The sequence below is a fragment of the Sinohyriopsis cumingii genome, chromosome 1, assembly GCF_028554795.1.
Source record: "Sinohyriopsis cumingii isolate HCF-2022 chromosome 1, ASM2855479v2, whole genome shotgun sequence".
Classification (NCBI taxonomy): Eukaryota; Metazoa; Mollusca; class Bivalvia; order Unionida; family Unionidae; genus Sinohyriopsis; species Sinohyriopsis cumingii.
Window position 1 is genome coordinate 81,313,040 of NC_142961.1, and position 18,189 is coordinate 81,331,228.

General features: G+C 35.4%; 1 protein-coding gene across 1 annotated transcript; it reads right to left on the reverse strand.

Annotated features, from left to right (window-relative positions):
• Positions 1 to 561: 561 nt before the first annotated feature.
• On the reverse strand, positions 562 to 12,166 carry LOC149807223 (complement C1q tumor necrosis factor-related protein 3-like). Its single transcript, XM_089963755.1, has 2 exons — positions 11,691 to 12,166; positions 562 to 2,873 (listed from the first exon to the last, which is right to left on the reverse strand). Exons 1-2 carry the CDS (start codon positions 11,923 to 11,925, stop codon positions 2,452 to 2,454), a joined length of 657 nt encoding a protein of 218 aa, XP_089819881.1. The 5' UTR covers positions 11,926 to 12,166; the 3' UTR covers positions 562 to 2,451.
• Between the last annotated feature and the right edge of the window lie 6,023 nt (positions 12,167 to 18,189).

Genomic DNA, 18,189 nt, shown 5'->3' on the forward strand with positions numbered 1-18,189 from the left:
AAAAAAGAATGGGGATACAATTTACATAAATGCAAACCATTCAGGTATCACTTCACTCCATGTTGAAGTCGTAGGATTTTTAAACTCGCCTAAGGTGCATTTTATACTCGCGCCACGAACTTTAATCACACCTAAGGTGCATTTTCTACATGCCACATAAACTTTAAACTGAAATATATACAGCGGTGTAGTGCTGTTGGAAGACGCGGGAACGGCATACTCTCTTTTTTACGCGTTGCCTTACCTTTTCTTCACTCGCCATAGTCAACCAGCATCTGAGTAAAATGCGTTCCCTCACTTCTTTATTGCGCAGAGTTGTGTATGAATGTTATTAATAATTTGCCTACAGTGTTCGCTTGCTCGTTGCAAATCCATTTATAATTTTCCTTTGCTTTATTTTAATTTACAATATTTTCGTTAACGTTTCAGATGCAGATACTTGAAATATGCTTTAGCAAAATTGTATCTCTACATTTCATATCTCCAGATAAAGCGCTTATCAGCGTAAATACGCTCAATTAATCGTCAAAAATATTAGAAATAAAAACTGAACATATAACAAAAATTAAAATATATTTAATACAGTTTATATTTTATACCTGGTCCTCATTGGTAATCGAAACCATTTATTATGCAATAATTGCTCCGTATTATCACTTCAATTGACAATTTACATTGTAAGCACAATTTTAATGGACGATAATAACTCCATTATATAATTCCAATGGACAGGTCACATTGTAAACATTGGGACTATTGCAGTAAAATTAAGACGGTAGGTGAAATTCATTTTTATAGACAACCTCCTAATGACATTTTTTGTTTTAGTTGCGAGAGTTCAATAACCATATAAAATATCTGAAGTACTCATACAATTCTCAAAACAACAATAATGGAATGAAAAATGTTTAGAAAGACATTTGATATATTAGAAAGAAATATACAAATGTCTAAATAACAGGAATAAGTGGTTTCTAATGTTAACGTATTTCTATGGGAATTAACTAATGAGTAATTGTACTGGATATTTTGTAATTAAATAGTAATGTTAACATTCAGGAACTAATCTATGAGCGTTGCGAGCAGGGCATTTTTGTAACTTTATGTATGTTTGTACTTTTTACTTTTGGTGGGACTTTAAAAACAAGGTAGGGACACTGGACCATGCAAAGAGATAATACCACAGTTATGATTTCGAGCTCAGTAATGGAAATTATTGATATTTATTGGTATTCTGACCGGACAGTATTATTAAAGTTCATTAAAGAATCTTTCTGATGTGTAGCATATTTCTACCAAACTCTTCAAACTTATTACAAACACAAAACATATATTTAACTCTTCAAAAATTATGTCAAACACCGAAACATATAATTAACTCCACAAACTTATGTCAAGCACCCAAAATATACTTAACTCCTCAAGCTTGTATCAAACACCAAAGTCTCTTCAAATGTGTCATACACCACAGACATAGTTAACTCTTCCATATTACGTCAAACACCGAAAATATAGTTAACTCTTCAGATTTACGTCAAACACGGAAAGTTTCGTTTTATCGTGATTTGGAGTATTAAATTCCCTTATTCATTCAGACAGGACAGACAAAAGAAGGAAATGCGAAAACAAATTAAACCGTCATTTATTTATATATTTATTTACTTATGTATTTATTTATTTATTTCATGGTTTGTTTTACTTATTTATTTATTTCTGTTGTTGTGTTTTTGTATATATGATGTTGTTCACAATGGAATAAGACCATCTTATCTCTCAGGGGCCCCCGAGTTGCCGAATGGTCTAAAGCGCTATCCGTTACGGATCACTGCCATCTTACTTCTGTCTGCGCGGGTTCGAGTCTCGGATTCAGCCAATGTGGGTATGTGAGAAAGCTTGTTAGTAGCTTCTCGTGGGTCGATGGTTCTTTCAAGGGGTTTTGCAGAGTTCTTCCTCCAACATTAATACTGGCCGCCATGTATGGCCTATCGTGTGCTGGAAGATGGCGTTAAACCCTACAACAACAACAACCATCTTATCTCTCTTAATAGGACTTCTATTTGAATCAAGTAATCACTATTATATTCAGAAGACATTGCTCTTTTTTCTAATGCATAAAACATGACATCAAAGAAATTATAATGAATTTGCCGCAAAGAATTCAGTCTCTTGGCACGCATTTTATTATTATAATCTTGCATGTCACATAAGCATTGACAATGTTCGTCATACAAATTGTCAACTCCTTTTAAGATGCTATTATCAGCACGCATGTTACTATAAACATTTACCATTTTTATCATAGTAACTGTCAAAACCTTTCAAGATGTTAACTGAGTTTAAGTTTTGAAATATACATACCTACAAACACATTTGGTTACTGAGCATCCATTCTTTGCCGTCTTTGACCAAAGCTAATTTAATTTTCGCAAAGAAAGAAAAGGAAAATGATATCTATCGACTATCCACCAAGAATCCAGAAAAACATGAATGTAACCCACCAGCAATTTCACTGTCATGGGTGCACTTTATCCAGACATCTTCGCCACTCTCCAAATAGGCCAGCACTGAAACAGTTTTCGACTGCCAAATCTCTTTCGTGCCGGGTTGAAATACGTAGCCTAAAACTTTGCTGCCATCGCCTGCTACAAGAAACGCATAGAAATCATGCCCACTTTGATTATCAATTGACAAGGTCAGGGCAAAGTGATATGTTCCAGATACGGGTGCCTGAAAAACACCATGGTGTCGATTGTAGTAGTTGCCGACATTGAGGCGCACGTCATCGAGTACTAAATGCTGATTCGCTAAACATACGAACGATTTAGTCATGAAGGTCATAAATGCAGGCGTAGAGTTGTCGTTTCTATGTAAATCTGCAATAAATATTTTAAAAATTACATGGAGTCAGATAACACTTTGCATACGGAGATGTATTATGATAATGGTATCTAATGCTAAACGAAAAAATGTCAATTTGTATCCAAAATAAAATTCTTTAGCTTTAAGTGTGTCCAAATGTTCATCATGATAATGTAATGGTTACGGTGGTTTCGACTGATTTCTTATTACGTCCTTTGATTAATAACGTGTCCACTAAGCGTTATGTTAATTTTCAATGATTTTCTACCAGATTTTCTGCCGGTTCAATATTCTTAGCACCAACAGCTATTGTTCTGACTAGAAATCAGTGTCCAAATTGCAAGTCATTCGCAAATAAACTGCGATATTCTAACCCAAATCGCAAGTCAATTTGAAACCTAATGGAAGTAAATCTTTTGGAGGTGTCATTACATAAAGAATAGAGGTGGTGCAGAAAGTTCACCTTCTAAGAAAAAGAAGAAGAAGAACTCGAAGGAAACGAAAACATCTCTGCAAGAAAGAGATGTACTGCGAATATAACGCGAATGTATTCAAGAAAAGATCATTCAGTTACGGTCTCTCCTGCCAATTATTATTCTTCTACTCCGTTTATTATGATGCCTGCCAATCCAGTTTACCCAATTTGATGAACACATGGAAAGCGATCTAAAACAAAACTTTTTTTTTTACTGCTCTAGCTACTGCTGCATCCAAAAGGTGGTCTCTCCGAAGACAAAAGTACGGGTCAGAACATGTGTTCTTCAACGTTTACTGGATTTATCCAAATAATAACTGACTATAATTACTCCAACAAAACACGCCATATTTGAGTGGTGCCCATAGTTAAGTTGTACGACGTCCCGACAATCGGTGGAGACGAATTCCAGTATAAAAAAGAAGTATTGCATAGGATTCACTTCAGTCTCTTCCTACGAAACTAAGAGGTCACAAACTTTACGTCATCATCATCGACAACGTCTAAAGTAACCTTCTTCCGCAAAAGCGAAAAGGGAATCTTAGTTTAGTTAAAAAGTGGGATGCCTTAACAGTACTAACAACATCCATTATTCCGATACAAAAATAAATAATTAGATAAGTATCAAAAGAAACTATTGATGCAGTGTCTGCGTAATGCTTGAACGTTTTAAAAGGAACAACGTTAACGACGACATATTCACCTTCTTTGCCAAACAGTGAAAAAGAAACTTCACATCAGTGAAAAGAAAATAAATACTTGTTCAACGAGGAGTATTTCAACCCATGCTTTGTTGGGATCGATTGCTAGAACACCTTTAGGAGGAGCGATGAGATCATAAAAAAGAATATAAAAAGGACAAGCGTTTCTTTAAGAATATCACACGTGAACCCTTGCATCTTACGCAAGGACGAAATCTTATTGAAGTCCATCCTTGGTATGAACAACGGACACTTCATTTATCTCCCATTCCTAATCTTACTGATATGTTAAACGTACAAGAAGATGTACAATCGCTGATAGATCTAACCGGTTTTCAAAAAGAAAGAAACATCGCAACGCTGTGGACAGTTATTGCTACTCATTCAGCTGTTTCAATGGAAAGCATTACCCCACACGGCTAAACCTACTCTAAGAGGTTTCAAGAATATCATAAAAGGCGAATAAAATACAAAAAGCAAAATTGACAATATTGACACCCTTTCAATAAAAGAAAAAAAGTGAAAATAGAAAATAGAAGGCAGCAGTTGTCAATGGCAAAGATATTCAAATGATATCTCTCGTTATAAAACTGACATGTTTTCACAATCGTTTTTGGTAGTTTGTTTTACATCTGCAGCAATGTTACAGTTAATGCTAGCTTTAAAACTGGCTTTTAAACAATGTGGTCGACATCCTTTGAGAAGGCTCAAAATTTCCTAACCATAATTTTAAAAAGAAATTAAAAGTAACGTTCATGTTTTCACAACTAAAAATCCCGAAACAAAAGCTAGTGTCATTGAACGTTTTCAAGAACGTTCAAAGAACATATGTGAATAATATTTTTTTTTCGACATACTCAAATACATCGACGTGTTACCACATATAATTAAAGCTTACAATCAGTCGTACCAGAGTAGTATCGGATATATATCAGAAGAAGTGATATCTGAAAAAGAAGTGATAGTGTTTGATCGAATGTTTGGAACGTCCAAAGCACGAAATAAGTTTTAAAGGCGACATATTGAGTTCGCATTAGAAGCACAAAAAGCACTTTTGGTTTATTTTCCCAACTGGGCGAAAGAATTGTTTCGTGTAACTCGACGGGAGTAGACGTGGTCCTCCCATGTACAAATTGGAAGATATGTGAGGATACGTGTTACAAAAAAAAAACATTTTTCTTGCTTTTTTACAAGTGGTGAAAAAGAAGACAACGTCGTTGAAATCGAAAATATTCTCAATCGAAAAAACGCAACGTGGGAAACAAATCAATCTGAAGAAGTGAAAGTTCGCTAGAATGGATATCCAACCAGTTTCAATTCTTGGATTGCTGCTTCACAAGTCATCGACTATACAATAAGAGCAGAAGTTAACACCAAGCCCTTAAATGCAGCAAAATTTCTTTCTCGGAGTTTCTCTCTCCAAGAACTACAAAGTAGGTGTGGTGTGGAGAAAATGTCCGTAAAATGGATTCGACGTTATCTACTAGATATGTGTGGTGCATTGTGTCATTGGAACTGCAATTGGAAATTTGCGTTTGCAGCAAGGAGATAAACAAATGTGAACTATCTTATTCAGCAGATGTATTGGTTATCTTCTTCTCAGTCCTTCTTTGAAATGTACAGGCAGTAAAAACAACAACAACAACAATTTCCTAAACTCAAAAATTTCGTCCGTCAAACCCTGAGTATAATGACAGCCCAGTATCCTCTACAATGTGTGGAAGAAGAAACGTTCATGGTTGTCTCTGGACTATATAAATTTATCCAAGCTTGGAGACATCTTTTCCTAAGTCAGCTACCAAAATGTTTGCTTATCGGGATCTCAGCAATGTGGCTCTTTAAGGGACTATCAAAGAAAATCCTTTTGAGTTCTAACATTTCAACGTGTCCACGAGAGAAGTAACTCGAGATGGCCAAACCTTGTGTAGCAAATCGCTTGAACCAAACTTAGTCCATACAAATTACTTGATATCTTAGTTGACACTGTTCGAAGCCACATAACAACTAAGAATCATCCATAATCAACGCAGTTTGTTCTACAATCATGCAGGTGAATATGACTTGTAAGGATTTTAATCCATTTCAGACTATGGCAGAGACGAGGTACAGTTCCAATCTATGAATTCAGGCGTGACATCAGTTTGCACTGTTTATGGTCAACACAGTTAACGTCATCTTGTATGCAGAATTCGATAATACTCAGCAAGCCAACAGTTTAATACAGGCGACCATAGAGTATTAGAAAAAAAAGACAGAACTTATGAAATTAGGCGAAAAGGATGTTTTCCATCAAGACCAACCGAAGCAGGAACAAAACAAGACAAATACAGTCATCATATCAAGATGGTTATAAGCACAAAACATGGAGAGTCCTGTTTTGCTCGTGACTTGACTGAATAAATTAATGACCTAACTGTAGAATATTGTCATGGTTGCCAAATTTATCGTTCCGGACAAAACCAACACGATAAATGTTTAATGATAAATTCAGAAGACAAGTTGGAAGAGGCATGGACTCCATCTTAGAAGACACGAAGAGTTTTAAGAGTGGTAAAAAAAACTCAAGTGACCATTCTTAACCTCCATTGATGTCCTTGGAAACGAAACGCATTGAAGCTCTTTCACAACAAAGTACAGAGACTGAACTTACTTAAAAAAACATTTTCAAGTAATGAAAATTAAGTTTGATCTGATAACATATCATTATATGTAATAAAAAATATGAATAACTGGGAACTTCAGACACATCTTGGAATCCTGTGGTGTGTGACCAAGGTGAACCTCCGCATCGAATACCTAAGGATATTTAAGCCTATGTCATCAACACAGACCACAATCATTGCCCAATAACCCATTGTGTAGCCTTCTACTTTTCCAGCGACCACTCTTTGGAACTTTGAGTCTGAAGGGCGACATCGTCGACTTTATGAGAAGAACCTCCGTTTCTGCACAGTTAAATAATGTGAGATATACAAGGATCAGATTCCATTGTGTGTGGACATTATTGCAAGTTTTTTTTTTTAATCAATTTTTTTTAATCAACGCAGTCTTTAATTTCCCTTAGAACATTTTGTGACTTGTTTTAATCACGAGTTCTCTTAAAGCAAGAATGAAAATAGAACTGTGGTTTGGTGAAAGTTATGACAAACAATTTTTTCGACACAGAAACGCAGTGTGCATTGCTGACCAAATTAAACTGTATTAGATCCTTGGAAGTCAGGTCTGACTCTACAATGTTGTTAACCATGTAAATACGCTGATATTAAATGTTTTGGTATTTGTAAATAAAGAAGAAGGGATTAGCCATTGTAATTCTAGTGAATGTTTTAAATATAAGATTCCTCTAAAATTAAATCTGAGCACAAATTGACTTATACAGACTGTCACTTGACTAATGACTCAACAAAAAGACCTGGGCTTAAGTAATTTAAAATGGAAATCACCATCAAACTCGTAAACAAGGTCATTTCAGTTACACCATGATATTTCCAAGGAAATAACCAATACCCTGGATTAGAATACCAGTAAACAATCTATTTATAACTTACACATAAAAGAGGGGGGGAGGGGCGAGTGGCCGAGTGGTCTAAAGCGCTCTCCGTTACGGATCACTGCCATCTCACCTCTGTCTGCGTGGGTTCGAGTCTCGGATTCGGCCAATGTGGGTATGTGAGAAAGCTTGCCAGTAGCTTCTCGAGGGTCGGTGGTTCTTTCCGGGGATTTCCCGGGTTCTTCCTCCACCATTAATACTGGCCGCCATGTATAGCCTATTGTGTGATGATAAATGGCGTTAAACCCTACAACAACAGCAATAAAAGATGGGGGTAGTCAGGCAGGCCTCTACCCTCAATTACCGAAAAGATCAAGAGCGCCGTATGGATATCAAATAATGTTATTAAAGAAAACATTTTGAGTTTTAAAATAAATGGTGTTGTCTTGGTTTTATACCCCAAAAATCATCATTTGTATATGACTATTCATATTATTTCTGTCAATCTTCACATTTGTAATGGGTTTTTTTCTCCCCGTTCTGGAGAAGACCCTACACTGTAGTCAAACCCATGATAAGGCCTCCCCGTCCTTGTTATTGTCCTTAATATTTCCAATTTATTAGGTCTGTTAACTTAAACCTCTTCTACCCTAGTGAGACTGAGCATTTGCGGGCATATTGTATATTTGAACACTACCTAACCTGTATGTATGAAACATATCTCAGTTCAATGTTGATAAATGTGTGCGAAGAAAGAATAGTTTATTAATGGTCAGCGAAATTTCGCTTATTTTCAATTGTGTACAGTAGATTCTTTCCTACATGTTCTGACATTTGTACTATAAAATGTTTTTCTCTACTTCCGTTCCTAAAATATATAAAGAGGTGCGTTCACCAGTCTTGTCATTCATTCGTTCATTCATTCATTCGTTCTCAGTCAGAGACATGCTGCTCAGTCAACAACGTCGTGCCGCGCCTGCTGTGGTAGAAGCGGAGATGGGCCACCTATAAGGTGTTCCCGTCCTGCCACGAGCAGCTAATGACTTGCGTACTACTTGATACAAGAAAGTCAGGGGCTTCACTGCATATACGTGGCAGTAAGACACAGCTGATAACCAACCTACTCATTCCAAAGTATTGAAGGAATACTAATGAGGACAAGCAAGCAAAAAACAGCTAGATCTCTCTAAGGCGTAGGTACGCAAAAGCGATAATGTAACTCCTGGGGAGTTATCGTGACGTGCCCGACGCAGCGGGTGCCAGTCTAGTAGTGTAACAACAGAGGTATAAGATAATCGACTGGTTGCTCCTGTTTTCCAAACGACGAATAATTAAGAATAATTCTTTGAGCACACTAACCAGTCATAAAAGATCATATTGGCCGTACACAACTTAAATTCTTGATTTCCTGTAGAAACAAATACGGTTATCCAGCACTGCAAAGTTGGTAACTGAATACGGTTATGAAACGTATGTTACTGAGTGCAACATCTCCTGGACCGGATGGAAAGAGTTGCATGCCTACCCCAGCCTCAGTAACTTGGAGTAGAGAGAGAGAGAGAGAATATAATTAAATTATGCAATGGGAATCATCAGAGAAGTGCTAGATGAAGAAATGCAGGCGTAGAAGCAGAATGTGAAAGATAGGGAATATCGGCACACTAATGCAAACTTAATGATTCACCAAGAATATATGCGATAGATGGCAGAAAAGGAATGGCTGCCGCAGCAACCACCATAAAGCCTTAAGCAGCAACGAACTCAACAGTCTTAAGACAGGGAAACTGAGACTAGTGAGCCTGATTTTAGGCTCAATTTTTCTGTCGCCAGATCCTTTGATTAATTATACAAGCTATGTCTCTAATGTGTACTTGTCCTGCACAGCAATAAGCACCCATGATCCAGGACAAAACCAAATGAAAACTTAAACAATCCACGTTTGTGTGTGTGTGTGTGTGTGTGTGTGTGTGTGTGTGTGTGTGTGCTTTTGTGTATTTAACCACTCTTCTTTTACATCCTATCCCCTTTTATGTGAAAGTATCTTTGTAAGTAAGTATATAAGTGGGTGTTAGATGTAATCAAAAAGTATGTGCTGGAAAGTAATCAAAAAGCCGGGTTTCGGATAATGACTGTGACATGTTGATTAGTAATCATAAAGTTGGCTTTGGATAGTACTGTAAATTAGTGTGGATTGTAGTATGATGCTATAAATTGCTCCCATGTTAAATTTCATGTTAGACGCTCAAGTGACTCTCAAATATAAATCTGCGACGTAATGCTGATTCAGCGGTCTGACGCTTAAGTGCCCCACATTACTACTTTTGCCATTCTAATGCTATCTAAAATCCACTTTTCACTAAAGTTGCCTGTTCCGTTTCATCATCCGTTGTCGAAAAGTCTTTGTGCTATTCTTTTGATTTTCTATCCATAGATTCTAATCACGTGCATGATAGCGTCATCTTGAATCATCGAGTGTTCTTACCTGGTAAGAATATAATTTTTCATTCTTATGCATGCATGATACAACCTGTCTGTGTGACAAAGCCATTTAAAAGGTGTTTCACGAAAGATGACCTCATAGTACAAGAGCAATATAAGTGTGACGTCATCGACTCTGCTGTGACTCTATTAGTCATTTCTAGCGATAACTAAATTTTACTGGCACGTCTACCACTCTGAAAACTAGGCTAACCTGCTATTTCGTTTGGCATAAAATATATCGTTTTAAATATACAAAATATTTCGAACAAGTAGCAACATACATTTTTATCAAGGATCAGCCATTTTATATTAAAAAATTATTCCTTGTTGAGAGCTTGAGAAATTACCTTCAGATTCTATTTACTGCCTCAGCACGTGGTTAACAATCAAACAAATTAAATGATAATAACAAAAATAAATAAATGCACAGGAATGACAATCAACCTATTGATCCTCGGAGTTACATACTTTTCTTCAATAAGAAAACAGTTTGGAAAAGGGACGAAGTTGAAAATGAAAATTCAAAAGGAGATTGTCGTAAATTTAAGACAAAGGACATATTCGATATGTTGAAATATACTGTGCATTGAGATGAAATCTTGTTTACTGATATGCCATACTGTTTATTTAGATGACATATTGTTTGTTGATATGACATACTGTGATTGATATGACAATGTTTCTTTAGATAACATACTCATTACTGATATGACATACTCTTTATTGATATAACAATACATTTATTAAGATGACATACTTCTTATTCATGTTACATATTGTTTATTGAGATGGCATATTGTTTATCAATATGACATACTGTCTATTTATATGATGTACTGTGTATTGATATGACATGTAATTTGTTTAGGAAGCAATACAAACGGTACATGAAGTCACTTACAAGCCATGTACTCTGCTCTTAATGTCAAATGTTGTTTTAGCCACTAATATATATATATATATATATATATATATATATATATATATATATATATATATATATATATATATATATATATATATATATATATATATATATATAAGTATATCGCAGTGTTAGTTAGAAGGACTCTGAACCTATTGTTGACTTTTAAATTTTCAAGGAAACAAGAGTAATTTTAGGAAAGATGAATGTACATGAACGTTGTGTGGAAGACAATTGATTTCCGAAGGACCACAGTTGTTGATAATGAAATGAACATTTAAATTAAATGATACAAAAGTCCTAATGAATGTATAAATCTTCCAAGAAAAAATTATTGACATTACACTTAGGTTAGCAGATCAAGTTTTATCGATGTCACTTATTAGCCAAGAAGGTAGTAATATTATGGAGTCATGAAAAGATTGAATGGATTCCAATATTTTTATAGGACCTCTCAGAGCCCCTTATAGTTAAATCGAAAGTAGAGAACTAAAAATTGCGGGTATCTGTGTTATTGAACCGTGATAAGTATCAGTGGACATTGATGGTCAAACATTTACCAAAATACTGATATGCGTGGAAAGAGTACAACCTGTCCTTGGTATAAGAAGATAGCATAATCTGGCCTTCGTATACAAAAAGAGTACAGTCTGGCCTAATTATACAAAAGGAGTACAGTCTGGCCTAATTATACTAAAGGAGTACAGTCTGACCTTGGTATACTGACTGGCAGGCGAAATAAAAGAAGAATCGTTTTACCTAATGAATATTGCTTTGAAGACTGCACCAGTTGGCGCTCTAATCTGGCTACTTTCAGCATCAGTACTTCGACGTCATTAGTAAGCAGTAACCGTTTCTCTTTCTCCTCTTCAAGACGTAGACGTATGGCACTGACGTCGCCCTTCTCTGCGTCTTCTAGCAGACCAACTGCTTCCAAGCTTAACATCCATACATTGAAAATAATGAAAATCATGACCAGATTCACTTTGTTCATTCTGACTTAGAAATTCGTCGCTATCCCAAACTGTTATAATTGCGTCAATGACTGCTTTACTAGAATAAATATGTTGTATGCCAACAAGTATAGCAACTGGAACACCTAATCTGTTTCTTAAGTCTGATAGTAAAATAGGAAAATTAATGAATTTAAACTTTTTGATCAGATCGTACTGCGTGTCGAAGCTTTCCGGGCTTCCGTAACGATTGTTCAAAACGTATCATTATATATCAAATGTTTTTCCCTTATAAGTAAGTGCCACGTAATATTTTAAAGCATGTTGGTTTTTTAATTGGGAAATATGAGACAAGTTTTTGACGTATTGTATTTTCTTTTATATTGTATGTGCGGTTCTTGCCCACAAATGAGTCTCCACCGTAAAGCAACGACTAGGTTATTTTCACAGGTTGACAGCAAGTAGGCCTTTCGCACTGCTTGACAAGGAATGTGCTATTTTAACGGCTTGACAACGACTAGGCTATTTCACAGCTTGACAAAGACTAGGCAATTTTCAAACCCATAAGCATTTTCACACTTTGACAGTGACTATGCTATTTTCATACCTCAAAGCGTTTTCATAGCTCTACAACAACTAGGCTATTTTATACCTCAAAGCATTTTCACAACTCGACAACGACTACGCCATTTAATCTCAAATATAGGTTAGTGAGTTCTCGTGTCGTGTTAATTTAACACACATACTAAATCAACCTTACCTTGAATACACTCAGCAAAGTTGAATCTATTAAGCATATTAATAAATTACACCATTCCGATTATTACTATATTTATACAATGCGCGATTGAACTTAATCATAATATAATCTGGTGCTACAGTGGTTCTAAACGTATAACAGTTTTGTTGTGTAAGTTTAATCTTTTTCTTGTGCGCGCTTTTATGGTTAGGTGTTTGTTTACAGCCCGAGGGAAAGCAAGACTGTGGACACGGATAACGGAATCAGGAATGATACTGCAAGGCGAGCGTGTTTCGAGTTCGGCTTCAGGGAATAAATAATAACATACACCATGATTGTTGTTGCAGGCCACTTTTAGTGACGAGCATAGATTATCTATAGAAATAAATATGAAAGTTACTGCTATGATGGTTTACATACATAATGAAGCTCAAGTGCTTGAAATCTGGGGCTCAGACAGCCACACAATATAAATAAAAAACACATAAAATATCAATAATGAAATAATAATGAAATACACAGTGGGAAAGAACGATTGACTATTGAGCCAGAAGATTATATTAATGGACAGTAACAAAATTCTTTATTGTTCATGAAGTGTGATCCATAAAATTCCCCGCATCTCTCTATGTACATACTTATACACACATACATATAATCTATATACACACATATACCTACATACGTATCTACAAAACACCTATATATGCAACATAATAAAAATTGAATGCCTACACTCTAATAAATACACATACATATATATGGGAGGTTGTGTAGGGGCGGCGTGGGAGTTAAAATTCCACACCAAATATTTTCAGAATCTAGGATTACGTCTCTGCTCCTCTGCTGTTCAGTTGAAAGTGACGCTAATTACCATTCAGTAACTGTGCGCAGTTGCAAGCCCTGACTAATGATTGGCCAGTGAAACCCACGTGACCACTACGGGGCAATTCAATTGGCCCTCCCGGACTATGTTCACTGTCATAACAGAGTAAGGTAAAGGTAGACCCAACCTCCTCACACCACCCATAAATGTACTTACGCAGGCGTAAGTAGTTGTATGGCATGTATAGAATCGGGTCACAATTAGTACTTCCAGTTCAATACCCACGAATGTAGTTCTAGTCTATTTTTCGAACATTTTTTCCTTTCTCATTTTGGTGGTGATAGAAGAGTTTTATTTATGCATGTTTGGTAGGGATTTAAAGATAATTGTTTATTCTTGAGAATATGAGCTCAGGGTGTGGTTTTCCTGTGTATTTCGGCGACAGTGCACAGTGAGTAATAAGGCCTTAGTGAAGTGAAATCTGTGTTCTGTTAACATACTGCAATGTTGACAGTCCAGCATCTCAAAAAAGAGGAGGTCAACCTTTGACAAGAACTTCACCGTGAAGTCATCTTTGAATGTATTTTAGATTAACATATGATTTGTACTGATTGTCACACAGTGGAAAGGTCAGTACTGAGAAACAAATATAGAGAACATATAGTAAAATTAATTGTGTTCAATGGCCGTTTATCCCAGTTCGATAACATTATTTACCTCCCTTAAAGAATAACTGCAGAGTTATCATTCTTGCAATGAGCATACATTAGTTACTTCCGGGGAGCATTGTAACAATAGATTAAAACAAAGGAAAAGGCGATCCATCAAATTTAAACGTTACAAGTACGTAACATAAACGCTCTGAAAAATACCATTCTTTACTTGAAACTTAAAACGTCGACTGATTTAAAACTTCTGATGCTTCTGAAATCGTCTTTCAGCAGGAAATAAATTGTAAAATGTTTCATTTGCTCTTACTTTAAGATTTATGAGTCAATTGCAATAAAACATAATAATTTATTGCTCTCAAACTGGATCACGTTCAAACAATTTGGACTTCACGCCTAATAACATGAATCTTTGAACTAGATTTAAATTGTATTTTAGTAGAATTGTATGTGTAGTTTGTTTGCTTACATAAATGTTTACCCTAGTTTTGTTTCAAATGATGGAAAGTTTTGCATAAACTTGAGGGGACGTAAATTTTAAATATGCGGGAGAAATAGAGAAACAGTTGTAATTTATAAATTTGCCAAAGCACTTATCCTTCCTTTTTGGTAATGAATAACTAAATCTTGAAAATACAAATTACCCATAACAACAACAACAATAACATAGCAAGCTTGTGAAGAAATATGGGGTTTGAAAATACAAATTACCCATAACAACAACAACAATAACATAGCAAGCTTGTGAAGAAATATGGGGTTCGAGTACATCGAAGAAAACTAATATATATATATATATATATATATATATATATATATATATATATATATATATATATATATATATATATATATATATATATTAAGATTGAAATAAAATATATATGACCCTGTTGGGGAAATACCAAACTTTGGTTTTTGACATCTCGGCGACAACTATTTAGATGAAATAGCGCACGGTCAATTAGATACAGGCAAATGAGATAACAACTTTAATATTTGCACTTTGAGACGTTATGCAAGTGATATATTAATTATACATTTCCTTTTGCTTAACATAAAAATGTTTTCGAATGAATCTTGTACAGAGCTATAAACCACTAAGTACTTGCCACAAGTACAAATCGATCCCAAATGTCCACACATCGATTAAAGTCATTCCTATTATTATCAGGTGCAGGGACAACTTGCAATTTCACAATACAAATCGTGTGACGTTTGTGTGTGGACCTTAGAAGGACGTTCAGTAGAACGTATTTTTTTTAGATTGAATTTTGGGAAAGTATAGTCACCATGTTGAATGAGTTTTACCTCCATGCAGTTGTCCCTGACATTTTTACTAGACATATTAAACATGGGAAAGACTTAAAACCATTAGGTGATGCATAATTCAGTATTGTCAAAACAATCAATGTATGTGTTTGTTGGATACTTTTAAAAGAAAAGAAAAAAAAATTGAAATAGTATTTTCAGATTTTTACGCTGTTCAATTTATGTTCCTTTAAATTGTGATTTCTAGAATAAATGTATGTGTGCATTGTATTAAAAACATTAAGAACAAGGACCTGTTGTGAGATGTTGTTACTGTCAAGCTGCATGAAGAGTACTACTTCAATACATTTTTTTTTTTGTGTAAATTTAAAGAGGGATATTCATAATACTACATTTTAGGTACACATTAAGTCAATGTCATGTGCACATCTTTTCTAATTTTTCATGATTATTTCCACAATTACCTGACATTGATATATGTTATGTAAGCATCCATTTATATAAAATTTTATACAATCTGAAAATTTTAGTCTTGATTTGGAGTTTTGTGCTCAGAAGATTGATAATTATTACCCATGGTTGCGGCTGAGAAAGCATGCAACTCATATTGCTCACCACCCCACCCCCTTAAATAGTGGTGTATGCCATGTGTTCCTGTGTGTCCGTCTATCCACAGAGCACATACAATAATAAGTGGAATCAGGTCACAATTAGTACTTCCAGTTCAGTACCCACGAATGTAGTTCAAGTCTATTTTTAGAACACTTTTTCCTTTCTTATTTTGGTGGTGATAGAAGAGTTTTATTTATGCATTTTTGGTAGGGATTTAAAGGTAATTGTTTATTCTTGATAATACGAGCTCAGGGTATTGTTGTCTATGTGTATTTGGGCGACAGTGCAGAGTGAGTAATAAGTCCTTAGTGATGATCCGGAAGTGAAATCTGTGTTCTGTTTACATGCTGCTCCGTTGACAGTCCAAAAAAAGAGCAGGTCAACCTTTGACAAGAACTTCACAGTGAAGTCATCTTTGAAGGTATTTTAGATTAACATACGATTTGCATTGATTGTCACACACTGGAAAGGTCAGTACTGAGAAACAAATGTAAAGAACATATAGTAAAATTAATTGTGATCTATGTCCAAGTACCCTAGCCACTGCTGGAAATTGCTCCCCGGAAGTGGCGGTTTATACTTTTCTTATCGTCGGCAATGGAGAGCACGTCAATGGACGTAATTTCAAATGAATCACGCAACTGCTATCAATCCTTGTTTATCTGCCCTAATGAAGTTCAATAGGGCATCTCATTTCTATTATGCGAACTGCATTCTTTCAGTGTTCACATTTCTTATTTAACAGCGTAACCGTACAATTCAAGTCTCTAACTGAACAGTATAATCGCATAATTAATATATTTTAATAGCATAATCTCACGATTCATGTCTCTTATTGAATCGCACGATCCGACCATTTATTCGCCAGCAGAATTGCACTTTATATATATATATATATATATATATATATATATATATATATATATATATATATATATATATATATATATATATATATACACAGTGGAGCCTCGTTAATCCGGACACATTCGTTCCCAGTGAATATGTCCGGATTAACGAGCTTTCCGGATAATTGAATCATGCACATTTTTATTTTACGATGTCATCACACCGTATACATGTACATGTATATGCTAGCTGTAATTGTACTGTATATTCTATAATGGTTGAAATAAATTAATGAATACTTCTACTGACGTGTGTTTATTTCATATTATTATAACATGCGATTGTACATACATGTACAGTAAATATAAGTTTAGACAATGAACACTTTGTTCATGTCGACACTCTCTGCTTCTCCCTCATACAATTTGCCTTTGATGCCCCGCCGATTCTTGGAATTTTGTAGCCAACCACGAGAATAGGCAAAGTCAGTGATACCGAGTTGGTCTCAGAGTATCTTTGCCTTGGCAATGAGCATTTCATCGGTGGTGGGTCCACATGTCTGAGAACCACAAGAAGACGGGCATCATCGACTTGTTCATATTTGGCGTGGCGAGCGCGAGTTAGGTCTGCTGAGTCGGCAGGTATGGAAAACCATTTGCCCGTGTTTTTTTTATGATGTCCGCAACTGTCGACATGCCAGTGACTAAGGATGAATAAGCCATAATATGCTGCTGTATATCTTGAATGGTAGCTCTTGGGTGATCTTTGTGCTGGCAAATCCTTTTTATGCTGGCCAGTATCTCTACTCGTCTACGCTTGCTTGATGGTGTCGCCATAATATATGTAAAATGTACAACGAATACAAACTGATACCTCACGTTACGGTAAACTAATGAAATGCAGTCATTTCTATTAGTCGTATTTTACAGCTGTTATTGTTGCTAATGAGCTGATAATTGACGTCCACTATTTATTCTGATATGAAGCCCTGTACTGTCCACAGCTTAAATCAATTAACTGTATTTGTACAGCCATCAATAAACTATGATTGTTACATACAATTGGTAAACAACAAAGAGGCTTAATAACACACTAAATTTATTTACCATATGTTATGTCAAAAAGCGTGGACAATTTGATCCTAGTGTGATTATTTAATTATTAACACCCCCGTCGGCGACTAGCTAAAACATTGTTTATACAATCGCTGGTTACATGTACAACATGGTCACGCTATCTAGTTTTTCCACACACATGATCACGTGATTAATGGATAACTTTAACATACCACTAGAATTTTAACAATCAGAGATTGATACATTGGCACACCTCCAGATTT

Excerpts from the sequence above, each read along its gene's own strand:
- LOC149807223 (XM_089963755.1), bottom strand. The coding sequence starts at position 11,925 with ATGAACAAAGTGAATCTGGTCATGATTTTCATTATTTTCAATGTATGG. Across the intron at positions 2,874-11,690 it reads TTCAAAGCAATATTCATTAG|ATTTACATAGAAACGACAAC; the intron begins GTAAAACGATTC and ends TATTTATTGCAG.